Raw genomic sequence first — 27,476 nt, 5'->3', positions numbered from 1 at the left:
CTATAATGATGCGCTTCATGCGCACTACAGCGGAGCTGTTAAGGACTTGTTTCGCCAGGATCGTGTCCGACAGCAAATAAAGGTCGACACAACCCTCCGGACAGCTACCGCCATCTGCGAGCGACGTCGGCAACCAGACAACCGGCTTACCGGTGATCTGGTTGCCGCCATCGCTCATAGATGGTGGCAACCTTTCCAGTCTTTCCACTCTGGCTTGCCGACTTGCGGCCAGCCATTACTTCATTCCCACCTTAGTACAGCTTCGCTGGTCTTCCTTTTTCACAAAAGTAAAAAGGTTGAAATATTTTTTTTTAATTTTTCTATCATGATTGGGGTAATTTCTGTGTAAGGCCAAGCCATCGGTTAGAGTCACCTTTGCTTACTCGTACAAAACTAAAAAAAGAACCCATGTTAACACTGATTTCGGGGGCGTTTCCGTACCTGCCGACGTAATCCACATGTTTTACAGAAAGTTCTGCTTTGGAATAGTGCCTCTGGGTCGTCTGGTGGTAAATCCGACTTCCAGTAAGCGAGTCACAAAGTTCTGGGTTATATAGCCCCTTCTTTTCTGACGTGGCCATAGGACCCGAAACTTAGAGGCATGACTGGCGGAAATTACAAGTGCTGTCAGAAGACGCAGCCACCGCTACTGCAGAGCAGAACTGTGTGCAAAACATGAAGAAAATTTCTGGATGGTAGGGCAGCATACCTATAGAGTCGGAAGTAACAGCTCCCAAGCAGCACAGAGTTGGCCAGTCATCGGCCAATGGCTGGCAATGGTCTTCGGCCAAGTGGCCAGACAGTGGACCGAGACTGGCCGGTGATTGGCCTTTATCAGGCCATTGGCCAATGGCCAGTGGCCATCAGCCATTGGCCAAGCATTGGCCAATGAATGGCCACTCTCTGGCCACTGGCCAAAAGACCATCGCCAGACATTGGCCATTGCTTAGCCAAAATCCGTGCTGCTTGGGAGATGACTCGGAATGTTTATTGCTCACACCCTATCGTCATAAAACGGGTGACACTCTTATTGAGCAGATATGGTCTACTGAAAAGGAAAAACGAGTGCAGGCGAGCTGGTGATTGTTAATCATTTTATGTTATAGCCGAGACTGTGGTTAGGAAAAAAGTAGAAAGTGGCACATAGGGAAAGGTCTGTAGAAGAAAAGAAAACCGGAGGGGTTATTGGTGACACGAGCGGCCAAAAGCGTCGTTTCGGTCGGCATTTAAAAGTTTCAAAAGAACTTATTTATTTCGTACAATTTTGTTTTCATTCATACAAATAAGAACAATGTCAGATTGTCAACTTTCATAGAGTTATTGTAGAATGCGATGACTCCAAGCTTCCATTGTGATTTTTAACACACGCCATCGCAATTAGTCTGCAACTGATAATAACTAGCCAAGATTACAACTCCTGACGTCACAGCAAGGCAAATCGTGGTCGTGAAGCCAAGAACGGAAGCCACAGGAAGGCGCCTCCAGAACATTTCGGCGCTAATAATCTGTCGAAAAAAAAAGCTTTCCTATGAGTATTTTGCTTATTTGGAGATTCTACGGACTAACAAATCAATCAATTAAATTCCAATGACATTCTTGCCTCCTCTAAATCTAGCGGTTTGTTATTATTTATTTTGCAAAACTGATCATAAATATGTCTTTTTATTGAGAAACCAAAACTTGGCTGTGATGTTTTTTGTTATGAAATATTCTAGTATGTTTGCAGAGTGTAAGTCCCTCTTTAAGAAGATCATGAAATAATATTTCTACTTCTTCCATAGCTTTAATCCTCTACTTTAAAGCGAAATGAGAAATCACTTCACTTTGTGACGTGCTTGCATGGGCACCGTAGGCAAAGATCCCAAGATTCCTAAGGAATTCTTAATGCACGCCACGGAACTTGTCAATCTCAAGTGATGGTAAGTGCCGTCACGGCACTCATTGGACACGAACACGAATTCAGATATTGGTCGACGGATTCATTGCTGAAGATCGCATACGTCCGAGTCACGCAGAGCTCGTGCCTAATGCGTGAGCTGGGTTCGGCTGACGTGCTCGGGCAGCGCGGATGCACAACAGGGAAAAGGCGGAGAGCTATCGAAGGAAAGAAATGCGAAATAGTGATACGCGATTAGTAAAATCCCAATTTATCGCAGCCGACAATTAATCTCATGGTTCCTTTACCTTTTCTGTGCAGCACAACACATTCATTGTGAAAACTTTACTGGATCAAATAACCTTGGGTGCTGCCCAAACATTTGGGCATCCTTGACTAAAAAAGCAAATACCTCGACGAAACTTTTTTTTTGTTTCAAAGGAAAGGGAAATTATATGTACGATGATTTGAATTTGCTTTTTTTTTTTACTTTTTAGGACCTTACGTTTCCGTGTTGTATAAACATTTCTTTCTTTTAGAATGCAAACAGAAGCAGCCTTGTAGAACAATTCAGCGGCATACCACTTTTTGCATGTTATTTATATCGTTAGAGCGCGCTCTAATAATGAAAAACATTAAGTGTCATGTGTAACTCAAGTGCCCTCCAAGGCAATGTGTACTTCCTTTCTTAAAAAAGTTGGCATAACAAAGAAATGTAGGGTCCCATAAGGAAGGGACGCAACATTGACTCACGATGTGTAACAACACGGATTTAAATGTGTGAATCGTAGGCATGGGATAAAGTGCCGATTACACTTGTGTAGGCGTCTTGAAGTGTACTGTGTAGACAATAGCGCCAGTTGAACCTCTAGCATACATTATTATTACTCTATGGGTCAGCGTCACCAAGCGTATTTTTAGAGACGAATGTGCAAACGCAGAGTCTGAAGCCAGCAACGGCAGATGCCATCTTCCGATTGCGGTCTGCTAAACTGAACGCGGCAACGCCAGCCAGAGTCGGAAGAGCTATTGTGCAGGTCGACGCCATGGTGGAAGAAGGTAGAGGCGTTTGTGCAGTGCTGCCTCGACAAAGTGCGAGTGTGCCTAAGATTCGCTGCCACTTCTGAGAAACGCTGTGAGATGCCGCAGCAGGTCAGGGCCTCAAGAAACATGTTTTTATTGTTGTTGTTATTTTCACCGTGAAAACATTTGGCTTGTCTCTAAACTTCCTAGCTTCTTGACACCCCCTGTCTACGCACAACATCGCTAACAATATAATTGAAAGTTGTCGATTTATTTTTCTATATTGCATTAAGTTTAGGCTATTCTTCCTGACGAATGGTATTACGTTTAGCTATTTCTGTTTTAACATATGAAACCTCTCTAAAAAGCTGTGACCTCGATATCTTCGCTACAGTCTTCTTTCCCGGTGTATCCATAGCGTTTGTTCTCGACGAAGGAGGCTTCCGCTTGGTCTAGAATTCTCCAGTAGGCTTTGAAGTCCAGGTCGGGGCCCATTCCTCCATATTCCTTGGGAAGCATATTTACGGGCATGTCATTGTAGAGACCCTCGAATTTCTCTCCGTGGAAATGAACCTGGAAAAAGAATTGATACACCGTCATGTCTCGTAAACACGGACCGCTTTTATATAGATACGCCGCTACATAGACAATATTTTCGGGGACAACCGGGCAAATACATGCATTTTTGTCTGGCTGTTATGAACAAATCTTCACAATATGGATGCTTCTAGGAGGAAACGAAGATGTTCATATTCTTGAGACTTCACTGTAAACTCATACCAACTCACGGTAAACACAACTCGAATCGCAATCCCACTTAATTAAAGGGGTCATGAAACGCTTTTCCAACTTTTTCCTGTTTAGCTTTCCTCCTCAACTCATAAATCGCGCATTCCACAAAACAGTTCAAGAAGACGAAAAGAGGGGAGGCCCCTCTCGCTCGGAATCTGGTTTATCTACCCGGACAGAGCCATTGTCCCCCTAGAAGATTAGCCCGTCGCTCACAATTCAGACTAAAGTTGCTTTCTCCAACCCGTTCACCCCGGAGCTGACAGTGCTGTGGAAGCTACGTGCTCGTTGGGCCAGCCACACTTTCCACAGGATAACGCTCCTCCGCGCATACCCACCTGCAGAGAATGAGGTCAGGTGATAAAAGGGAGGCGGCTGATTGCTTCGGCAAGCGCATAGCTTCCACCACAATGTCAGCTTAGGGGTGAAGAATTAAGTGAGGTCCGGTTTTGTGTGACGTGCGTTTGGACCCGATGACGCGCTCTTGGGACCGCGGATGTATCACAGTGAAAAGGCAGAGAGCTACGAAGGGGAGGAGGTACGAAATAGTCCGCTGTGTTTTCAAATTTTCGCACTGAAAGTCAGGATTTTTTTCTTTCTACCTTTTTTCTTTTGGCCCACTGAACAATGTACTATTAGTAAAATCCCAATCGAAAATGATTTATCCCAACCCAAAATCCGTTTCATGGGCCCTTTAAATGTGAATAAAAAAATAAAAAAACAACCCCAAGTTTTCCGTCATTGTCAAGACAAAAAATAAATTCAGCAAAAATTTGTTACTTGGGTGGCATCCAGTAACCAATATTGTCATTCCAAAAAGTGATGGTGCCTGTTTTCACCTTGGTTTATAAAGGGAAAGGAGGCGCGCAGATGATCTAATTTAAGTATCTTGGTTCATATACTTACAGGATAAACTTTAAATACCTTTGAAAATATATCAGGTTACAACTTTGCGAACCGCGAGACGAATGTTTCCAAATAAAATTAGTTGACAACATCCTTATTTAAAAAAAAAAAAGCTCTGAAAAGAAAAACGCACTCACTATCTTCTTATTTTTTCTTTCGCAGTGCTAAACTCTACAAACGTGGCACAAAAAAAAAAAAAAAGTGAAAGCCATTTACAACTCCCTGTAACACCGAATTAGAGCGCAGCTCATGAGGAGGAGGAGGGAAGGGTACTGGGGGGGTGAAGTGACCTGGGGGAGTCACGTGACCTTGGGGTTCACGCGACGCCGCCGATGATGTCATCAGTGACGTCACTGATGACGTCATCAGCGACGATGACGATGCGGACTCCAATGACGTCATCCGTGATGATGACGATGACGATGCGGATGCCGGTGAAGTCATCAGTGACGTCACTGGTGACGTCATCAGTGATGATGACGATGACGATGCGGATGCCGGTGACGTCATCAGTGACGATGACGTCATCGGGGAGGTCACGTGACCTCGGCGGGGTGGTCACGTGACCTCGGGGGGGTGACGTGACCGCAGGCCTGGACGTAGTTCAACTACCCTACTCAAACTACTGTAGTTTAACTACTTTTCCGAGTAACTTGGTAACTTTCAATTACAACTTTATTTGGGTAATTTGTAGATTAATTTAACTACGTTTTTCAAATAACTTCTCAAATTACCAACTACTTTCGAAATCTAATGCTAGATTTTCTCCTCACAAAGGTCTGAGTGTAGAAATAAATAAGACGCTGGCGGATGAAGTGGTATTCCCCAACATGGGGCCCCCTCAGATTCCGTTCCCACGCACTTATACTCGGCAGCCGTAGAAACTGCATCACAGACGTCCTTGGGCCAAGGTGGCGACGAGCAGCCAAAACATAACACCGGCGCGCACGAACGCAGGCATAGGTGCCTAACAATCCGGTAACGCACGCAGGCGTCGTGCCTCCAGCTGCAACCGTGAAAGGCGGGGACACTCCGAGGGTTGTTGTTTTCATGTTGTCTGCCTCTAGTGAGTTCTGACTCAAGTGGTAGGTTCCGCGGCAGGCGGCATTGGAATGACCTCGCAGCTGGGCGCCTGTTCCCATGGTCGCCTCGTCGTCAGCACATACTCCCTTGCAAAGCCGGACCCCCCTGCGCACAAACGTAGACACGGATAATCCCTTCATTGGAGCAGGTTCCCGCTTTCAGCTGCAACTGTACAAGTGCCGATGCTTGCTCACGTAATCCTTCGAGTGCTTCTGACCTTCGACGCCAGGGAGACCTCCTCTTTGTTGAAAACGTTTTACTTGTCAGGGCGTGTCAGGCGCGTCAGGATACCGTAGTCGCCGGCGAGGATTGCGAGTCACCCTTGGGAGATCCTTTTGTTGGACCGGGCGTCAGCGGCGAAGTATACTTCGTTTCATTTTCTGTTAAACCCAAGCAATTTTTTTTTGTTTCAGAGGAGTAGCACTAGCACTGCAACGAGACGCGCAGTCGTCCGTGTAATCTAATCGTCGTGGCGCGAGACTTGATCCATTGACGGTCAGGTGCACTCGCTCGGCGTACTCTACGAACGCCGTGAGAATAAAGATGGCGAGTCATAAAAATCTCAACTTTCCGAAGAAAAAAATAAAAAAAGGAGGAGAGTTTGTTATAAAAGACCCGCTAGGCTGAGGCAAGCCTCACATGTTTCTTCATCGGCACCAAAGAAGCCGACATTCGCTTACCCCTCCCTGCACAGCCTGTTTTTGAAATTGAACGCTCTTTGCATCCAGTGCCACGGTAGAACGTCTGTTTAGCTTGACTGAGGACGTCATTAGAAGGAAAAGGAGAAACTCTCCGGTAAGAACTTTGAAAGACAATTGATTGTGCGAGCGAATAAACTATTTCGGAAGTCATAAAATGAATGCATTTATTTTAGGTTCGCAGGGTTTTTCACGGATCAAAACCGATGTTCATTTTACTACCGCAAAAATATAAGAAGTAACTTCGAAAGTAACTTCAAAGTAACTCGCTACTTTTTTACAGTAGTTAGTAGTTTACTCAATTACCATTGCAAATGCGTAATTTCTACTCTGCTCCAATTACTTTTGGTGTCGATACTCAGTAACTTAACTACCTTTTTTGAGTAATTTGTACATGTCTGCGTGACCGTCGAGGTCACGTGACACCCAAAGTCACGTGACCCCCCAGGTCACGTAACCCCCCCCCGGGTCACGTGACCTCGGGGGTCACGTGACCTTGGGATGACCTTGGGGGCCGCGTGACCTTGGGGTGACCTTGGTTACGCCGACGCCGACGGCGACGCCGACGCCGCTCAAGCCGGGAACGGGCCCCTAAGAGCTGCGCTCTAAAACAAAGCGACACGGGTTTCACCGGTCGGCCGCGCACAATGTGAAAGGCTAGCAGATCAACTAGGATGAGCGTGCGGTGGTTTCGGCGGCAGAGTTCTCTTTGATTTCAGACTGTCTTTTACAGTTTTCCGTATGTTGTCGGAAAATGAAGTCCTACACATAGAGCAAGCCGCTCAAAACGCGTCCCTTCGCATATGAAAGCGGGGTACGAGGAGACTTTTCGCGTATTTGTGAGGGGACTCAAAAAGGTAAGAGAGAGCAGGTGTGTTTCGAATATCCGCCCCGACATGAATTTTTACTTGGTTTTCCCTATAATTACTTAACAATTTGTACGTCTTCCATGCGAATATTATATCATGGCATAAACTGTATCCCTTTCTGGTCACAGTTTTATTTCACCGCCCTTGAAAACATAAATATATGAATTTGAAACTCTCGTCTCATTTTAGTTGAGTATCATTTAAGTAAACGCGCCCAAATGTTCAATTTTCGTTTTATTACTTTAAGGTGCTGTGAATTCGCCACTTACCCTGTCTGCTATCTTCTTGTTGATGAAAGGTCGAATCACAGCGTAAGCCATGTTGAAGACGTAAGACTCCCTCACGATGTGAATCGCTTTTATTCGAACAGGTGAGCAGTCCTGTGAAGTTAGAATAGAGGTACTGTAGAGCTTATAGAAAAAGGAAAACATGGGATATTTAGTTTCGCTATCAAAGTACGTATGCACCTGTGCACTTTGTAGTATGCAACTTACTAATTCCCCCTTTCGGCGCCAATAATAAAACAGTAAGGCGCAACGAGAACTGATGAGGCTCTAACCTAATTTACATGACAAACTAAAGTAAATGAATAGAATGCAACCGTCTGTTTACGCACTGTACGTGTCACCTTAAATCTTAAATAGATTGACACTGACTCTATTGTTTTCATCCGCTACATTTAGGATTCGGCGAGAAAAAAATACGATGATACTCGGGACTTTTCAGTGTTTAGTTCAATCGCTCGTTCGGATTATGTGATGTGTCTTGTAGTTCACGATATCTCAAAGTTTGCTCTTAATATTTATGTGCAATGTTGGGGATAAGAAAGATACAAAAATGTGTAGCATGAATTTAGTCTGCGCAAGCCAGAATCGCGCAGGAAGGTCTGTTTAGGTCGAAAACAGAAAGGAAATTCACATCTTAAGTCCTGGGCAGATTCAAAGATATACATAGGAGAAGTCGTTTCGATGCAGCTTTCGATTGGTTACGGCACTGGCGGGCGTTGATCAGGTGCAGGTCAGGATGCTGATATCTGTGCGAAGCTCTACACTCTAAAAAACGTCTGTGGGTCTACTTTCACGTACAACACTTGAAAAACCAATCAGCGGGACTTACGGAGGCAGCTCAGCGAATGACGATGCCAAAACATATGTTTAGACCAAAAAACGCAAACTGAGTTGTGACATTAGGCAATGCAAGCATGACGTTTTGCATTGCTTAATGTCACAACTCAGACTGCGTTTTTTTGGTCTAACCATATGTTTCGGCATTGTCATTCGCTGAGCTGCCTCCTTAAGTTGCAGTGATTGACACTTCTAGTGGTTGTGCGGGAAAGCAGACGCACGGGCTTTTTTTTTTTCTTTTTTAGAGTGAACCACTGAAAACGGTACGATTCGATGAAATCAGTCAATCAGAGCCAAAAGTGTATCGTGATCAAGTCGTCGTTTTTGTGCGTTTTCTATCACCCGTTGCATGTGTCCCGCATAGAAGAAAGCTCAGCACCACGCCGCATTCACTACCGCGTTATTGGTGCAGCCGCTTGATTCGCCACGTCGGATCGTAGCGTTTTGGTTTGGTTGGACTCGTTGTATAACGGAGCATGTCCATAAGTAGAACCAGTGAAATAGAAAAAAGCAAAATTTATAATTTAATTGGTTTGATCTGTGCGTGAAAAGTGAATGCGACAATTAATATGATGTCTACTCCTTATGTTGTACTTCCGCTATGAGCAAGAAAAAAAGAAGTAATTTGGAGTGGTGTGCGCCTTTGGGGTTGAGTAAAGTGTGCGAACCAAAAAAAGCCTGGTGAAGCTCTTGAGCAGCCCAAAGTTGAGGTAAACCATCTTATCCAAGGTAAGTCCGCCATTGTCCTGGATAAAGGAAATTCCGATCGTCTGTGCCACGGGGTCCGCTGTCAGATATTCCATGACCAGGGCAAATGCTTGCATAACTTCACTGTGTGCCGCAGTCTGGGGATCCCAGTCGCCTGGAAGCAAAACGAGTCATTCCGTAAGTATAAGTTTGCCATATCTGAGGTGTCTTCCTTCTAAAGTCACGAGAACTTGGAGAGTACCATTCACTTTAAACAACTGGCATTCTTGTATGTGAATTAAGCATGATTTGAATCGTTGCATCCTTAAGGAAGAAACCGCTGCATGGTTGGCTTCTTCAGTCGAAATCAATCGTGCCGGCAGACAGTTTTATTCTATCTCCTATTTTTCTCATGGGACCAAGACATTACATTGAGGAGTGCGTTTATTTTAAAATAAAAACATTATTAGAAGAATGAAAAAGACACAGTCAGTAGTAAACACCGTTTAAACGGTTAATCATTGCAATTTCAATACTGGTAGTGCCGGTAATTGTTTTAATATCTATAAACACAATTTTGTCATGTTTATATCGAACAAAAGTGGTAATGTACGTTGCTGGGGAAGTTGTTGCTTTTTTTCGGCAAAACTACAGTTGCCTAAATGGGGAAAAGACCTATCCTGGGTTAGTTACTTGTGCTTTTCCAATCGGAACTATTTTAGTTATACAAAAAAAAAAAAAAACTCGGGTGTTCAACGCATAACGGCCAACGCCCTAAACAGAACTTTGTGGATTTTATTGGGAAGATATCACTCAAGTTTTGTACACTGCACCTTATGCTGAATATACTAAAAGAAAACCACAATCTCACAGAGCCGGTCATATATAAATAAAGTTCTCTTGTGATGAACGTAGTTAACGAAAAGGGAGCGACATAGACCGAACCAGCAAACGGCTATGTTTCGTTTTGCTAAAGCTAAAATGTACAGGAGCTAAAACTTGAAACTAAAATGTACAGGATCCTCAGCCAACGCCGGAAACCTTCTCACGGAGTGAGCTCTTCAAACTTCTAAGCAAAGTGGGGCAAAAGCAGCACATCACTATTATCCCTATTTTCCTTCAACCGTTTATGTGAGTTACGCGCAATTACATCGCCCAGTGTGTCTTATCAAATGTCTAGGTTACTACTGGTCTTAAAGGTGTGGAACGCTTTATACCGAACCGTATTGTTTCCCTAAATGTCTTAATAAATGTTCCATAATCATTAGTATTTCTCATCTAAATCTCAAAACTCGACTATATTTTGCTTATTATTGTCGGCTTGTCGTTCTGAATGTTTATAAATACTGTATATGCTCATTACCTTCTATGATGGTGACAAGAACTTTAAGAAATAAATGAATCATTATGATCTTAGACTCTGCGATAAAGCATCCTTAAAAGAACGCTGAAATTTACAAAAAAAGAATTGGAAGAAGCTTAGATGGACACAACTGTTCAAAAACATTTAGAAAAAACAAAAAAAAAACTCTGAGCAATATTCACGCCGTTAGACGCAGATGAAGTGGAGATGTAGAGGCTGCAGCCCAAGTCCCACCCCGTGCTAACACCGTGTTTGATAGACTGGCGAAATGATTGACGTGTGAAATGTTGGTTTTAACATAGTATCTCTGGGTTGTAATAGTATTTTAATAGACAGTGTTTTGTTTGCTGTTTCAGAAACAAATAATCTAGATAGATTCATTCTTGTTTTCAGAAGTATCCCAATATCGCCCTTTCTATGCATTGGTGTGAAACGATAACAAACATGGCTGGCGACTAGCTCAACGAGTGGAGCTCGTAGAGCTCGTTGATTTCTAAAAGTGAGAGTTGGTTTGCGCTCACGAAATTTTTTGAGGAATATCTCCTCATCTGACGTAGTTTGAAACTAACAACTATGGCCTTCGTAAGCGCTCTGCAGATGCACGTTCATTGTTTTTTTTTTTTTTTTTTTTTTTATTGAGACTGGATTAAGCTTTGCGTCCCACATTAGCTATAATTAGGGTTTTGCGTATTCGGTTTCTATTTTTTTCAAAATTCGGCGTTCCTTTTTTTGGTGTTTATTTTAAAATTAATTTTCAGTGTTTTCCCGCGCATATTTATGCCCACAAACTTTTATCGCCTTTTTTCGGTGAATATAAAACAAACACCCCCTGACACCTGATCAGATGATCCTTGTAGCTCTAATACTTGTGATCACTCAAAGAATAACGGATCAGGTACATTGAAAAAAAATTGACACTTTATTTGGAAAATGTGTGCAACTGTAAAAGAAGCAAAAAAAAAAAAAATAAGCACAGAAGTACGAAAAAGGCAGACATGAAGCCTATGCCCAAAAAACATGGAATTTCACTTTCTGTACATCAGGATTACGTGATCTTATAGTACACACACAGCTATGCTTTCCCAGGATCTTCTTGTTGATCCGCACTCTTTCTTTCGTGTTAACATGACCCCGAGCTTTGGGAATGCCCTTTCAACGCAAAGACTGGACACTGGCACACTCGCAGGCTGAGGAGATGAAGCGCTGCCTGAGACAAAATCGGCAATCATCCAATCGCAACCACAAAGAGAGACACGGTGCGACGTTTTGAAGCACAACACAATATGCAGGGCTTGCATAAGGTCAGTCTTCCTTACAACGAGCTTGAAAACACGCTCGCACACGGCGAAGTCATGGTGCTTTTGGGACTTCACGTTCCGATCGATGATGCGCACATTAAACCAAAACGTCGTGATGGCATCCGTGTATCCCATACATTCGGACACCTTTCGATAGACACTGTCGATCCACTTTTTCGCCACGGCTCCGCAGTACGACTGGAAAGTTAAACTGACCTTTTCCGCGGTTAAAACTGAACTTTCGAAAATGCGTTCGACGTACCTTTATTGGTTTTTATCGGTTTAAATTGAAAATGCCGAATCTAAAAGCTGACCTTTTTGGGTTAAAACCAGATTTTTGAAAATGAATTCGGCGTACTTTTATCGGTTTTTATCGGTTTAAACCGAAAACTTCGAACCCTAGCTATAATGTGTCTGAAATGCCTAGGCTCGATCAAAAATGGGGCATAAAAATCGGCGCATGCACGTCGCAATCTACACTGTTCGTCAAAGTTCTATTTCACAAATGAGTGTTTCACAGGTAGGGGCATTGTAAAATTACAAGGCGTAGCTCCCTTTTTGTAAAGCGTAGGGCCAAAAAACTTGTCAGGATGAACGGCGGATGGCGACGCAGACGACTGACTCGAGCCGCGGGGAGCGTTGGACGCACGTGCTGAGGAACTTTAGTTCCGGTTTGCTTTTAAACAATTATCGAGACTGCCCGCGAAGGCCATGGTCTTTTAAAATGAACATAGTATTTTTGTAATGCACCATTGGTTTAAAAATGACTGCGGACAATGACAACGAAATTTGAAGAAGCAAAAATAAATAAAACGCGCTTGCGTAACGACGCCGCCCTTGCTGCCGGCGGATTTCGTCTGCATGTTGTATGCTTTCTTTCGCTGATCGGGCGTTGCAACGCTTCCCCCGACGCCATCTGCCAATGTGTGTGCCATACGCACCCCGCTACTCAACTCGGTCATCTGCGTCGCCGTCCGCCGTTGGCCCTGGCAAGTTTTTTGGCCCTATTTTTAACAGAAAGGAAGCCGCCTTGAAAACTTACTACACGGTAAAACCCACCTGTACAATGCATGTACCTCTGACGAAAGGTTTAGGATGCTACTAGCCGGCGCCGATTTCTACGGCCCATTTAAGATCGAGCCTCTGCATTTAGACTCCCTATATGCTGCTGGATCTATCTTGATTTGTTCATTTGCGCGTTTTGATGTTGTATGAAGATGTTGGTTCCCGTAGAAGCGGCCATGCGTCTCTGTACGTCGTGCAACCATCGTGATTGTATCCATGGTTTCAATGCCGAGAAGATAGCTACACATGAAAGCATTTGCGAGCCATTTGGCTCGAGGCAATCGGGCGTTTGGCTTGCATCAATCTTGTCCAGGTATGTTCCCGTCATTTAACTTCGACAAGCAAGTATAGCTTCCAAGCTTTACAGTGTGCCTGGCCTGGCAAAACGAATATATTAAACTCCCGTGTTAAATGTGCGTCATTACGTTCACTAACTTGCTCACGGGAGCCACACGAAAAAACAATATGACAAAAGAAAATAATAATAGCTGCAAAAACTGAATATATATCTTTTTTTTATATCTTTCGGTCGCTTTTTAGCGCACATCGACAGAAGCTGTCAGGCGCTTGTATTGAACCGTCACTCGCGCATGACGGAACTCTAGAACGCTGCTTTTAAGGTCGAGGTTGCGAGCTTGGTGTAAGTTTTTAAACGGAAGCGGAAGAGAAGACGGACGAAGGCGAAGACGGACGCTGACGCGCAGCTTTCATGTCCGCGTCTTAGATGCATTGCAAACGACGATAGACGGTGGTGAAATAGCAGATGATGGCGGAGGATGCCGCGCATCTCCTCGCACGACTAGCAGGCGGTGTCAGAGGCCAGACCAGCGTTAGACGGAGTGCAAGTTCGTCTGTCCCTTGCACAAGGGTTGCGATGATGTCAGAACGCCGAGCACTTATTGGCTGATTGAACAAAATACTGGGTAGACCTCAAGGCATCTATCCTTGAGGTCTACCCACTATCCATCCAATCGAAGCCAATCCGAGCTCGGTGTCGTTGTGATGAGTCAGCAACTCCCTCGCAAGCAGCGGACGACTTGCTTTGCGCATTACATTGGACTCAGTTACGGAACTACTCATAGGCGCTGCTTGCATGAACACTACCCCTCTCTCCACGGCTCGTTTCCCGTCGTTTGACGCGCCGGCGGCTACACTCTAAGAAAAAATTGAGGAAAAAAGTAGCAGCGGCGCGTCTTCCTCCCTTCTACTGGCGCGCCCCCAAGCGGACACCAGAAAAGAGGAGTAACGAAACGTTTTTCTCCTTCTCCAGGCAAACGGGAGCAAGCTTTCGCCCTCCCGACTCATCTTCTTTCGGTTTCGTTTTTCGAGCAGGTCGCGCACGTTGTTTAAAAAATAGCTGTTGAGTTGATTGAGCTTCAGCGGCAGCGAAGGCCGCCTGTAATTCCGTCTTCTAGTCTAAACGTGCAGAACATTTCGGTTGCATTGACGTTTTTATCACTAATTTTATCAAATGAGCAAACCAAGCCGCTAAAAACAGCGAAGTTCCGGAGCAGTGCCAGCAGCGCCACGTACTACACTGGGTAGGATCGCCGTCTCCGGATTGCGGGACTCACGCGGCACGGAACTACAGTAGCGAAACCACGCGGAACTTGTCGACGTTTTTACGTTATGGAAATCGCAGGAACTGCGTCCATGACAGGCAGGTTTTGCTGCCGGCTGCCTGGGTGCCTTCCGTGCTCAGTTCGGTTCTGTTTTCCGATGCCGAGTGCAACCGGCGTTCAACGTGATTCTGTATTTGTGCGTGTGAGCAACATAGCAGCAACATCGTGATGGCAGTGTTGTGGGCTGTGAACAGAAGACTGGAATATTATCGCCGATGCGACCGTGTGTTCGCGTATCAGCGGTGTAACAACAAGATGAGATCGTAAACCGTCGGGCATTGATGCCGACCGGTTGTGACTCGAGGAACACCTAAGGTAAGACGCAAAGTGCGCGAAGTTACTGTGTATCGTTTGTCTCCGTTTGACATCGCAGTGCTGTTGACGAGAAGACCGAGTAACTGGTTTTGAAACGCAAGTGGGGGGGGGGGGGGGGGGGGGGAATCTGGCTTCGGAAATGAACACAGTTCGCGGAAAGCTCGTGTTACGCTTTTATTTGCTGCTCCTGTCGTCCCGTACACGAGATGTAGCGTCCTCGTTAAGCCCTATTGAGCTCGATTTGCTCGATTCAGGGCCGCCATAATGAGATGCAGGCGACGGAGAAACCTTGCTCCCCTGCTTCAGGGACGAAAGTTTCTCTCTTTCTAAAGGAACACAGGTTACAAGACCGTTCCTCCCCTGAGGGAGGACTATCCATACCCTTTTTTCTAAGAGTGTACTTAGGTAACTGCAGTGTATCCTATGGAATACGTACGTTTTGAAGCACAGCGCGTGGATGGCGTTTCACCGTACTCTGTAGAACACGCAGTTTTGAAACGACAATCTAGATTGCGCTTCAAAAAACGGGGGGCGAACTGAAGTGAGTGAGGGGGGTACCCCCTCCACGGGAGTGTCACAACCGAGGTAAACAAGTAACGTTGCGCCAGAGTAGCCGCACCGGATGTCGCCATAGTGAGACACTGGGCTTCCGAGCTTGTTCTACCGAGCAGCCAAGCCAATTCAGTAGTAATATGGGCGGGGCCACTGATCTGTGGGCGGGGCATAGAGCAGACCATGAAGGCTACCTAAAGTGCGTACACCGACCTAAATACTGCTCGAAAAAAATTTTCTTTTCCCAGAAAACTTAGAAAAAAACACGTGTTTCACTATGCTTTCAATTTTTTTTTTCATTTGAGTGTTTTTTTAGGCAGACTAGAAATAAACTTATTTTGTGGCGAATTTTCTGACAGTATTGAGGCTATGCTGATAAAAGATCTTAATTAAGAATAATAGATTGTAAGTTTAAAATACTTAGGCTGTGGCAAACAAATTGCGACTAACTCGAATTAATTTGTCCAAAAACTTCGGACAGCACAAACTATGTTGCTCTCTAATTAAGGGATAAGCTGCAAGCATGGTTGAAAGAGCCGCGGCAGGACGTGTTTCAATTTGCCGCGAAATGTAGCGGGTGCATTGAATTCGCGTGTCTATATCAGGTTACACCAAGCCATGCGACGGCATTCTCCTCGCTTCACGTGACGCCATTTTTTCGCTAAGTTTAATGGGGAAGCAGAGTTGGTGTTGAAATTATGTGACATAAATTTTCCCGCAAAATCTAGCGGGCACCTAAATGTTTGTATAGGTCACGTGACGTCATTTTCCCGCTAAACTTAGCGGGGAGACTGAATTTTTGTATCGGTCACGTGACGTGAAGTCATGAGACGTCATTTCCCTCGCTAAATTTAGTGCGGAAACTGTATACTTGTTGAGATCACTTCACGCCAATTTTCCCGCTTAAATTTAGCGTGAAAACTGGATTTTTGTGTAGTTCACGCGACATAAAGTCATGTGACCTTATTTTCCCGGCTAAATTTTGCGGGGAAATTGGATTGGTGTTGAGGTCACGTGACGTCAATGTTCACGCTTAATCTAGAGGTTGGAAACTCAATACTTGTATTGGGCGCCTCCAACTCGTTGCTCGCCCTCCCGCGGCAGAAAAGGGAAGCGCTCTAGTGACTGTCCCCGGTTCTTCTGCTCAGCGGGCACGGCGGAACTGGACGCGATCATGGCTCGCGAACAGTCATTTCTGAATGCAAACAACACTCTTCACTGACCCGATGGAGTGCTGCAGCCGGCATGTGACTCTACCTTACTAGAGAGTTGTAATATTATGTAAAGAAACAAACGCAAGTGCTGTCCGTTTGCGTTAGGGTTGTGTGCTCCACGCCGCCCATGCGCATCGTTGCCATGCGCCAATCCAAGCCCACAATTTCGGGCTCCGCGCACGCGCAATGCAGAACACACAACGCTAACGCAAACACAAAGTGCTTGCGTTTGCTCATATAATCAATACTCAACCTCCCAGCTGTTTCACCGGTTTTCCAACGCGTTATTTTGACAAAATTGGCCGCAAGACAGGGGCAGAGTAGGTAAGAGAACACGAAGCGCTACCTTCAACTGAATTTCTAGTGAAACAACACACTATTTATACACCCAATCGGGCTTCTCAAGTAAGTATTCGAATTCCTTGTCTGTTAGATGCACTGACGGGGCACTTTTTTCATCTCTCCTCCCCTTCATTGTAATGCTAAATGACTCGAACATCTCTCTCGAGATTTTTGTTTTCAGCTTTCCCAGGATCTTTGTTTGTTTTGTTTTTTTAAGTTCCGGGGCGCAGGGGCATCTGTTGCCCCGGAACTGGAAAAAACAAAAAATTGTGGGAAAGCTGCGAACCAAAGTCTCAAGAGAGATGTTCGAGTCATTTAGCATTAGAATGCAGGGGGAGGACAGATGCAAAAGTGCCCCGTCAGTGCATCTAATAGACAGGGAATTTGAATTCTTACTTGAGAAGCCCGATTGGGGTGTATAAATAGTGTGTTGTTTTAATAAAAATTCAGCTGAAGGTAGCGCTTCGTGTTGTCTTACCTACTCTGTCCCTGTCTTGCGGCGAATTTTGTCAAAATAAGCCATGTACCAACTGGCCCATCTGTCACTATTGATTTCCAACGCCAACGAAAGATACTCCAGTGAGCAGACGTCCACGCTGGTGGGCGCTCCTTCGCGGGAGAAAGGCCGAGATTGGCAAAAGGGCGGTGCGTAGAAATGAACGAAAATAAAGGTTCTGGGTAGTTTTGTGGTTTAAAACCCTACAGAATCTGTTTTTTTTTTTTTGTTTTTTTTTTCGTATTTCGGGGAATTTGTTGCGAAAGGATTGGCGGCGAGTTTGGAAGTTTCCGTGAGTGTCAAAACTAGCCACTTTTACGTTACCATGTGATTTACCAACAATTAATATCATTTTACGTGAATTGATCAGACTAGCTAGAATGTTTATATTATTTTTATTTCATAACTTCTTAATTAAGAATGCTGCAATTTGCACCAGTGATGATAGTTTGCCAACTTTGGACTACGATAGTTGTTCGCGCGTTTGAAATTGGATCATAATCAGCAGATTATATTAGAGGTTTAAAATCTATGTAATAAAATATCTTAATGTCACTATTATAACTACAAATTGCCCTAATTTAGGCCGCAAAAAACGCCACAATCACAAAAACACGCCATTTAACCATACTAGTTTTTACAGAAAAATCTAATTTTGATTCGTTTTCAGTACATAAAAACCTCTGACATCGTTATCGAGATAGACATAAATACTAGATGTAATATAAAGTCCTATGGGTCACGCGTTGCCTTAAAAAAACACACGTCTGTTGTCTGAATCGGATTTTGTTTTGGGGCTCTTGTAGTAAGAACAGCGTTTCTTAATTTATACGTTTCGTGAACATATTCTAAGCTAATTACCCGTGAAGATATTTTGTAAAATTTGGATTGATTTTATTATTCTTGCGCTGGGACTAATTCTGAAGTTATTAATCATCTAAATGCCCAAAACTTCATTAAAGTGCCTGCAGGTCATTATCTCACGTGTCTTTATTCGAGCAAAAAAGGCTCATAGAACACACAAATACCAACGTTTTTCTTTTTTTGACAAATACAATATTTTGTTACCTCTAAGATGTAAGGAAGACCATGTTTTTAAAAGGGCACTGAACTCTCAAGAACAATTTTAATTTCCTGAATCGGACATGCATGTCACAAAATAAAGTTTCCGCGAACGATTTTCACACATTTTGGCAGGCACATTTTGAGGCAGAAGAGAAACCGAAATGAACGTCTATATATTGAGAAACTAAATCCAAAATAGAAATTAGTTTCGGGTCCGTTCCTGAATAAAACGTGCCTCTCTGCGTAAATATTGCACTAAATGTTTTCATAATAAAAAGGTGACCTACGCCCAAAGCACATCAGCTTCCTCGTATAAGCAGGAATAATTTGTGTCTCTCAATAAAGCCAGTAGACTATACTGAGGGCTCAGCAACTTGCATACGAGCACTCATCTCCGATCCTCACTATTTACCGCCATGTTAGGAAACGAGTGGTGCCACCTAGAGACAGCTCGATTCGCGAATAGGCTAGCTACGTGACATCGTGTCACGTGACGTAGATTTATTTGCTAAATTTAGCGGGGAGACTGAAGCTTCTATAGGTCACGTGACATGAAGTCCTGTGACATCATTTTCCGCTTTGTTTAGCGGGGAATCTGAATTGGTGTTGTCACGTGACGTCAATGCTTTCACTAAATCTAGCGGGGAAACAGAATATGTCTACAGGTCACGTGATATGAAGTCATGTCACGTCATTTTGGCCGCTAATTCTAGAGAAACGTACCTCACATGGGTCTGATGATCCTGAAAAAGCTAATCGCTTAAAAAAATGATTTCCACGATTGGACGCTCGGTAGAGCATGGTACGTCCGAAGAAAAAAAAAAAAATATATATATATATAATGAAGAATGCGGATATCTAAAGATGTGCCCTAATCAAAGTGTATATCGTCAATAGTTAATGCGCCGAGGTACGAATGGACACAAGGAGACGAGAGCGCGCGGAGTCGTCAGAACGCCAAGCTCTGGTTAAAATGATTAATGGGTCGACGTAAAGCTAGCCGTCTTTGTGTCCACTGCACTCGTCGAACAGGTTAAAATGCAGGACGCTGGCGACCTGCGTTTCGCTTTCACATTCGAACGCGTTTGACGAGTGTAGTGCACTACCCATGCACTAATCATTCGAACCACCGCGCACCCTCGTTTCGTCCTCTCCTTCAGTTTCTCGGCGCGTAGAGCATTGCACCTATATGTGCAGGGCTCTTCTTGGCCGAAATATATCGAAGCGCTGCCACTCGAAACTTTGGCGCGTGCAATTAATTAGAAGACTCCCAAACCTAAGTTTATTCCTTCGCCCTCTATCCCCCTCTTCAAGACTCGGAGTCATGCCTCGAGCTTACAAGCAAGACGTCAACTCTAACGCGCAATAAGACGTCTACCTCCACTCACTGCGTCAAAAAACCTTAAGATGCCACAAACTCGAGGGCTCACCTGATTTGAGCAGTAACACCGGCCGGCCATGAACATCTCGCTGGGGAAGCACCATCACCACGCTTCTGGCAGCGGGTTTGGCTGTCGAAGGTACAAAATCCTCAAAGACAGAGGAGCATTCTTTGCGGATCCTGTAATAATTCTTAATATTCTTGAGCGCTTCATCAACATTGTACTTGCGCAAGCGGAGAAAGCGAAGCAAAAATTCGCTTTCTCTGCTTGATTGGAGCTCAGTTTCTTCTGAAAATGAAATATATATAAAATAATTATCTAAGGTGTGAATGTCAAGTCCCCGTCACCAAATAATTTGTACGACGCCGAATGTTCTCCGAACGCAACGTCTTTCCTTTTCAAGCTGAGCTGTTTCACTCGAAGGCTAAAGGAATCTACATCACAGGCGCGTTTCGGCGGGTTAATTTAGTAATAGTACACAATCGGAATGTTTAATAAAAATTTCCCATCGCGGTTAGACTACAAAGAGTTCGAGCGTCAGTTCCTCAACTATATTCTGCACCAAACACGAAAAAGTTAAAAAGTTAGTCAAGGCTTTTTTAGTTTAAATAATTAATCAATATTACGTCATTTCTAGTGGCCCCATGGCCCCCAACTTAGCCCCGCAAGTTATAAAATCCTCTAAAGCGTTTTTAGTTCTTAGAAAATGCATGGTCTCGCTCACAAACCAACCCCGGGTGTATCAGCGAAGACTTCAAAAATTTCTTAAGATAGGCTCTTTTAATATCATTATTTATAAGAACACACCGTCAGTAACGGCAGACATCAGGGTTGGCAAAAACATTCTATGTAGTTGAACAATTAACTAAATTGTTCTGATTATCTTTTAAGGTAATAAAAATAAATTTATAACTTCAATTAGAAACTTGGGCTCTTCAAGAACCACTAAATCAACTCATTCTAAAAAAGCCTTATAAGGCACGTTCGGCATTCTGTGGAGTTGCAAAAGAACGCTCGATTCGAACACCTTTCTGGGAGTCGGTTTCCTATTTCTTTGCTCTAGTGGTAAAACCAAATTGAATTTTCAACGTCGCAGAATTTGTTTGTTCCTATATAGGTATATGAAGGCTTCTCAACCGCGTACTATTAATCACATCTACATTAACTTCGTCATCTCAGTCAAAACACGCATATGTGTTAGGAACGTTAGGAAAGCCTGCCTGATCTTAAGTGAGTTTCTCCAAAAAAAAAAAAAGAAAAGAAGAGGAAACACGGAAAATCAGAAAAAGAAGAGAAGAAAGATAGCGAATATTAATTTTTCATCTTTGGTATAACCGTTCTCCCTAAGCAAATTTACGTTGCAAAAATGTTTCAGAAGCCTGGACTCATCACGGTGAAACAAACTACGCCGACTTGACGCAACAAACACTAAACCAGACAAAATGTTTAAAGGGGCGATGCAACGATTTGTGTATTTTGCACAAATACCGCTTAGAACGGATCCCTGACGTTAATGACCTGTGTAATACCCGTTCGTTTTTCACCACACGCAATCGAAGTCGCAGAAAGAAATAAAGAAAAACGAGCAAAGTTCACCCCCTCAACTCGCAGCCAGAACAAGTAGCCACGTGATCTGGAGCCGATTATATGCCGCCAATGTTGATCATAGCCATGCGCTGGGGTTGGCAAGGCACAGGACACGCGTTGCGTTCCAGACATTGTTATGGTTCGGCTGTTGTCGTCAATGCAGCGATTGGACAGACGACACTACCCGAATGCTTCTCGAGCTATCGATTATCACGAGCCGAAATCGAGTGCCCACGCAATGCTCGGGTCCAATCTATGAACCGCATTCAAAAATCGTCACTGGGCGGTACTGCTACCGCCCAGCTACGTCATCAGGTTTTGCGAAGGAGAGGTTGAATGAAAGCGCTCGGTTTTATCCTCGAAATTACAGCGCAACAAAGAAGTTTCTTGGTCAGTGGCGTTGCGTGCCAGTATCCTTGGGTCCCACTAGTGCCAGTAAGCTCGTGTAAAGTGAAAAACATTCCAATTGAATATCGTTGCACCGCCCCTTTAATTATATTTTTATTATCCTAGAATACGTTTCTGGGCTAGATTTTATGCGAGAAATGAGGCAATACTGTGTTACGAAAAAGCGTCACACACAGGCAAAAGTAACATAAAGCATGCATGTATGTAAAAGGTTTACTTAGTCAAGCGGGGAGCCAAATTTTCGGAGGTCGAACCCCAGATTTGTACTCAAGAACCGAACCCTAGACCATCCGATTCAAAGACCGACGTCTTTACTCGACGCTACAAGGAGAACGTGAAAGTTGCTCGACTAAGAATGACTTTCCATCGAAAATCACCTGCGGTAGCACGCGACTTTCCGCGGCGAGTGATACTTAGTCCACCATACTTCGTCCGCAGACGACCGTCGCCGGCAGGTCACAGTTAGTCCAGCATACTTGGCCCGCAGGTGACCGTCGGGGTCGAGTGATGTATAGCTGTACATAATTAGTCTGCAGGCGATTGTTGGCGGTGAGCCATATACTTATTGCAGCACACGTTTCCACAGGCAACTGTCTGCGCCCGCAGCTGGCGCTCGCATGACGTGGGTAGACTTCAATGCATCTAGCATTTAGGTCTACCCACTATCCTCTCAATCGAAGCCAACCAGAGCTCGGTGTCGTTCTGTCGTCACCGCATCTTCTGCGCAAGAAGCCGATGACTTGCTCTCCGTATAGAAAAAAGGCCCGATAAACTTTCTCCCATCGTCATTGCTCTAGTTACCACCCCCTCCCCCAAGGGTTTCCTCGCAATCCTAGAGCACTACGCATCCTGAATAAATATTAACTCGTCTTAATAACTCTTGTAAACCTAGAAAACGCAGGAGTGTGTGGTGTGCGCAGCGCGTCCGAAACTTCCCGAAGCTTTCCGTAACCAATCATTGCAAATCACAGTTCCTAATGCATGAATAATTCCCGCACGAGAGATTTTGTACTCTTCGGCTCTATCAGAATGGTGAAGACGACTTTATCTTGTTTTATTTTATCAAGTCGGTGTCGTTTGTTTTACCGTCTTACTTTAAGCTGAGGGCCTTCAGCAGTCAAAACACAAATGTGAGACGGAGAAGTCGCTCGCCTCTTTGTTAGCACGACAAATGAATATAATGACATCTGCTGGTTAAAATACAAAAACTCTAGAAACAATGAAAAAAAAAAACAGTGCTTTCTCTCTATTCCTGTAACTTACCAGCGCACCCCGATTCGTCGAGTATAAACAAGTTTCAGAACATACTCTTAGTGTCGCGAATATTCAGACACTCCACAGAATAGGTGTGTTCAAAATGCCATATGAAAAGAAATTTCATCCCGCTATTAGGAACTTACCATCTAGTAGATGATTGAGTTTCTCCAGCGCCTCCCATTTTCCCTGGTCAGTCTCTCGAGGTTCAGTTTCACCAATCAGCTGGAGGTCAGGCTGGAGACAATCGCTTGTTATCATGTTTGAATGCACTTGCGTTTAGATTATAGTCCTCTTGGCTTGTAGTAAAAGTGCCAAGACCAACAGGTAGGGTTAAATACTGGGCGAAAATCTCGCGCTTCGAGACAGGTGCGCACTGGAGGGAATAATGTGGACACCTACTTAGTTTTCCGGCACTGGTCCGTAAACACGTCACGAGTGAGAACGTCAGGAAGGCATAGTCTTTCTTAGCAACTCCCATCGCGAACCGGTTACACGAGTAACCAAATTTACTCACTTTGAATTTCTGAGCAAAGGAAAGTCGCACCGCTATGGCGGCCATCCGACAAACAAGCTTCTTGACTTCCTCAAAACGTAATACGAGAGAGTCGAGAAAGGGTTGTTATTCTGTAAACGTTTTCCAAGCTTACGCAAAGCAGCTAGTCGGTCTTGGGAAAACAGAGTGTAATGCTCTGGGCAGGCGCGTAGCCAGGATATTGTTTCGAGGGGGGGCGCCTATGACAAAATGCTTTATGAGGCGGAGGGGGAGAGGAGGCCTCAGCGAAACAAAAGTTTTCGGCTTCCCCCCCCCCCCCCCTTCCCTCTGGATACCTGCCTGACTCTGGGTGAATCTATCCTTCGGTATTGCATCTCGTTATGTTGCAAGTGATATCGCCAAGAGAACGGTTTACGACGATGTTGTAAAATGTGCAAAAGTGCGTATTCTTTGGATATAATTATAAAATGGTTGTATTGGTATGGCATTTCAATAAAATATTGGCTATAAAAAAGAGCGAGTTAAACAAAATCGCCAACTTTAAGCCGTAATGAGACTTTTCTTCTTCCAAAAGCATAAAACACATTAGGGAAAAATATATACATGCTATTATGTTCCAAGTTATTTTAATAAGTTGCCGGAAGCACTGAATCAAAGAGATTAACTGAAGCGAGTAAAGTAATGGTGTATCCAATTGAGCTTATGGTAACATGTACGTTGACCTTAATTTCTGAGGTTTGCTTTTTATTCTTATTTTCTTGTTTGTTTCATTGGTTGCATGCTACCAGTCTTGCTTGGAAATTGTTTTAATGCAGCACATAGTCACAAAGCCCGACATTCACGCACTACCGTGCTTTCTGGGGCGAAATAATGTACCATACAAATGTTGAAAAAAAAGTTATAATTGCAAAAGAAATTGCTTTGACATGCTGAATTGACATAATGCAGCCTGCACGCCCCGTTCACCGCCGTTACGTGTATAGATATTCTCCACTCCCAGGTACCACTGGTGAGCAAAGCCCGTCTCTGGCCGCATGCCTAGATAAAAGATAGCATGTTTTGATGAATATCTGCACAGCTTCTCCGATCATTTAACAACAACCGACATGGAATGCGCACTACCCTACACACTGGGTGCACGAATAAAATACTTTCGTGCCAGAATAAAAAAAAGAATGATGAATATGATTTACACTGTTGTAAATTATTTTTTTAAATTGTGATTTAAATCAGACCAGTTCTGCTATGATGATTTAAAGCAAAACAATCCTGCAAAAATAACCAACAATTATTTTTTATCATTAATGTTTTTTATGTTTTCTATTTGCATCTGCTGAGTATTTAAAGAAGTCAGTGAGTGGGGCCATAATGCAGCTTGGTTCTCTGCCCTTCCCTGTTTGTGGTATTAGCGGACGAACGTCAATCTGGAGAACACCGGAGTAAACTGCAGTCGGTCCGTGCTCCGTGCGTTTTTGAACGGCACCAAGAAAGGTTGTGGGCAACCTGGGGATTCCAAGCGGTTGGCCCAGGCTGCCCCTCCGACAATCATGTGTAGTCATCTTGACCACGAGGGGGCCAAGGGCAACTGGCCACGCCAGCGGCGCTAAGCCGCTGATAAAAGGCCGTCGGAGCGGATGCGCGGAGGCTGTTGGGATCGCGGCGCAGGCGATAGCGGTCATTAAGTGTTTACGTGTTGTTGAACCGGTGGACTGTGTCATTCCCCGAGACGGGTAGCAGCAAGGGAAATCCCACAAGGTACACACGGCAAACGTCCGTTTACCGTGTGTATCTTGTCTTAACTGACGTTCCGATCAATTACAATGAGTGTCTTGGTGCTTTCTTCTCTTTTACTTATATTTATAGATCGAAAACGTTTTTTTTATTTACAGACGTCTCAACCGGTGCTCGACCTGTTCAGAACCATAGAAAAAAGAATATTGATCCTAACTTATTTTACTAATTCATTATGCCTTTACTTTTATCAACAACGTTTTGGTATTGTCTGGCAGTATACGCCGGTATATTAAGATGTACTATCACGATCAATATGAGTGCGAACACCACTCCGCGTCGCCCGCGGTACTGTTAGTGCCCTCTGTCGACTGTTCTTTGAAGTACACGTGCTCCTTGGTTTCGAGACATTTCGTCTCTAACGATCGCCGCACCACTCTGCACTTCCGGGTCGTCTGCTGCGAAAAACGGTCGGCAAAACCGGGAGACTGTACACCGATGACGAGCGTTTTTCGCTAGAAATGTGCGCCAGCAAAAATAACTTGTATAGACATCTTTAGCTTCATGCTTTTGATTAAGAAAATTTAGTAGAATATTCCCCTGACTCCGATAACAATACCCGATACTTCGCCGACGACTTTAAGCATGCATTATTTTGTTATCGGACGTTTCAAAACAATCAACTAAGCTTGATAAAAGCTTGGTATGCTGGTCAAGTTGGTAATTGGCATTCATATTAAAAATATCGCAAAAAAGACGGGACAAAAAAGACGAAGAAGCGCTTGTCCTGCGTGCTGTTTCGCCCTTTTTGTCCCGTCTTTTTTTCACTATGTTTAAAATCAACCAAGACTGCCTATTATTTACTTCGCGTGAGTTTTGCGATAGCAAAAAACCACCAACTCGCACAGGCAAGAAGTTAGTGCGGTGCGAGCGTGGGTGATATCTTTCATCATAAAAAACAGCGCGAAAGAAACAACGATGACGTTAAGAAACAGACGGGACGTCCTCGTCATTTTTTTTTTTTTGCGCTGTTTTTCATGATGAATTCCCACCAACTCGCCCAAATATTCATTCTTCTAAATGATACCATTCGCTCCTTAGCACTGTAAAAGCAACATGACACAGCATAAAGTTCAGTGTCGCTGTGGGTTATCGCGCGATAACCAGACCACTACTTTGCAGCTCGAACGCATTTGTCAGGGGAATAGTCTGCTGAAACTTCCTAATCAAAATAATGACACTGAAATATTTATACAAATAATTTTGCGGGCGCTCATTGCTAGCGAAAATGCTCTTCGTCATTGGCGAACAGTTTCCCGGTTTCGCCGACCGTTTTTCGCTAGCCGACGACCCTGGAGTACAGAGTGGTGCGGCAATCGCAACGAGGTAGAGGGGCTTAGAGTGATAAACCGGAAGTTCGGGAGTGGCACCCTCCCGGTTGCCGCCATGTTTTACGCAAATGTGACCACTCGTCACGTGACCTCACAAGAGCCGTGACGTCACAAGTAAGATGGCAGCGCCCACAGCTGGTGGATGGGAGCTTGTTCGGTGCGCGGCAGCCGTGATGTGCAGCGGCTTTCCGACAATTTCGGGCTTTTTCGTGCTCGCTGACAAGGTTATAATGTGAAAGTATGAAGGAATGAGACTTTATACCCTTTTTGCGCAAGATCGCTCTGGGTCATCTGGATATTAACAACTGTGAGACAGCATCAGCCGTATCGCCGTGCCGGTGCTCGGATTCGGGATCTGTTCAAGGATCGATAGAACTTTGAGTGGTTTTAGCATAAAATTTTCGCATTCTCTTAGCTTTGTTTGAACGTTGGAATGTCTGGGAATCGACGCGAAAGGTATACGTCGCGTTAGGGCCTAAGAGAAGTTGTTTCAGGCCTGCGTCACCGAATAACCATAGCAACTTTTAGCGAGGAAGCTCCTGCGATCTTTAACCTTTTGTGCTAATCGACGATTCTACATTCGATAGCTTTTCTTCCTTTTTTGGTGAGTGCGAAGTGCACACTTATTTTCTGCTACGAGGATGACGTTTTATTGAGTGTGGAGATGAATAAATCGTTGTAGGCACCTGCTTCAAAGCTATTCGACTTGCAATAAGAACAACTGTTTTGGTGTATGCATAGATGAAATACACCTTTTTTTCTTTCGTAGGATTTATTGCAGCAATACTTTTTTTTCATCAAGAGTGCATTGTATTAGTCGGTCAATTATTTACTTGTTCT

The 27,476-nt window shown here is 44.2% G+C and overlaps 1 protein-coding gene across 1 annotated transcript; it reads right to left on the bottom strand.

The window, feature by feature from the left end:
* Positions 1–3,259: 3,259 nt before the first annotated feature.
* On the bottom strand, positions 3,260–23,279 carry LOC8041443 (alpha-tocopherol transfer protein-like). The gene is made up of 5 exons (XM_029971041.4): positions 23,165–23,279; positions 19,818–20,057; positions 9,037–9,230; positions 7,514–7,624; positions 3,260–3,472 (listed from the first exon to the last, which is right to left on the bottom strand). Exons 1-5 carry the CDS (start codon positions 23,277–23,279, stop codon positions 3,260–3,262), a joined length of 873 nt encoding a protein of 290 aa, XP_029826901.2.
* Positions 23,280–27,476: the final 4,197 nt, after the last annotated feature.

Source organism: Ixodes scapularis, unplaced genomic scaffold (genome assembly GCF_016920785.2).
Source record: "Ixodes scapularis isolate PalLabHiFi unplaced genomic scaffold, ASM1692078v2 PGA_scaffold0__279_contigs__length_252992795, whole genome shotgun sequence".
Lineage (NCBI taxonomy): Eukaryota > Metazoa > Arthropoda > Arachnida > Ixodida > Ixodidae > Ixodes > Ixodes scapularis.
Note: the sequence above shows the minus strand (reverse complement) of the source record. Positions and strands in the feature narration are given on the sequence as shown.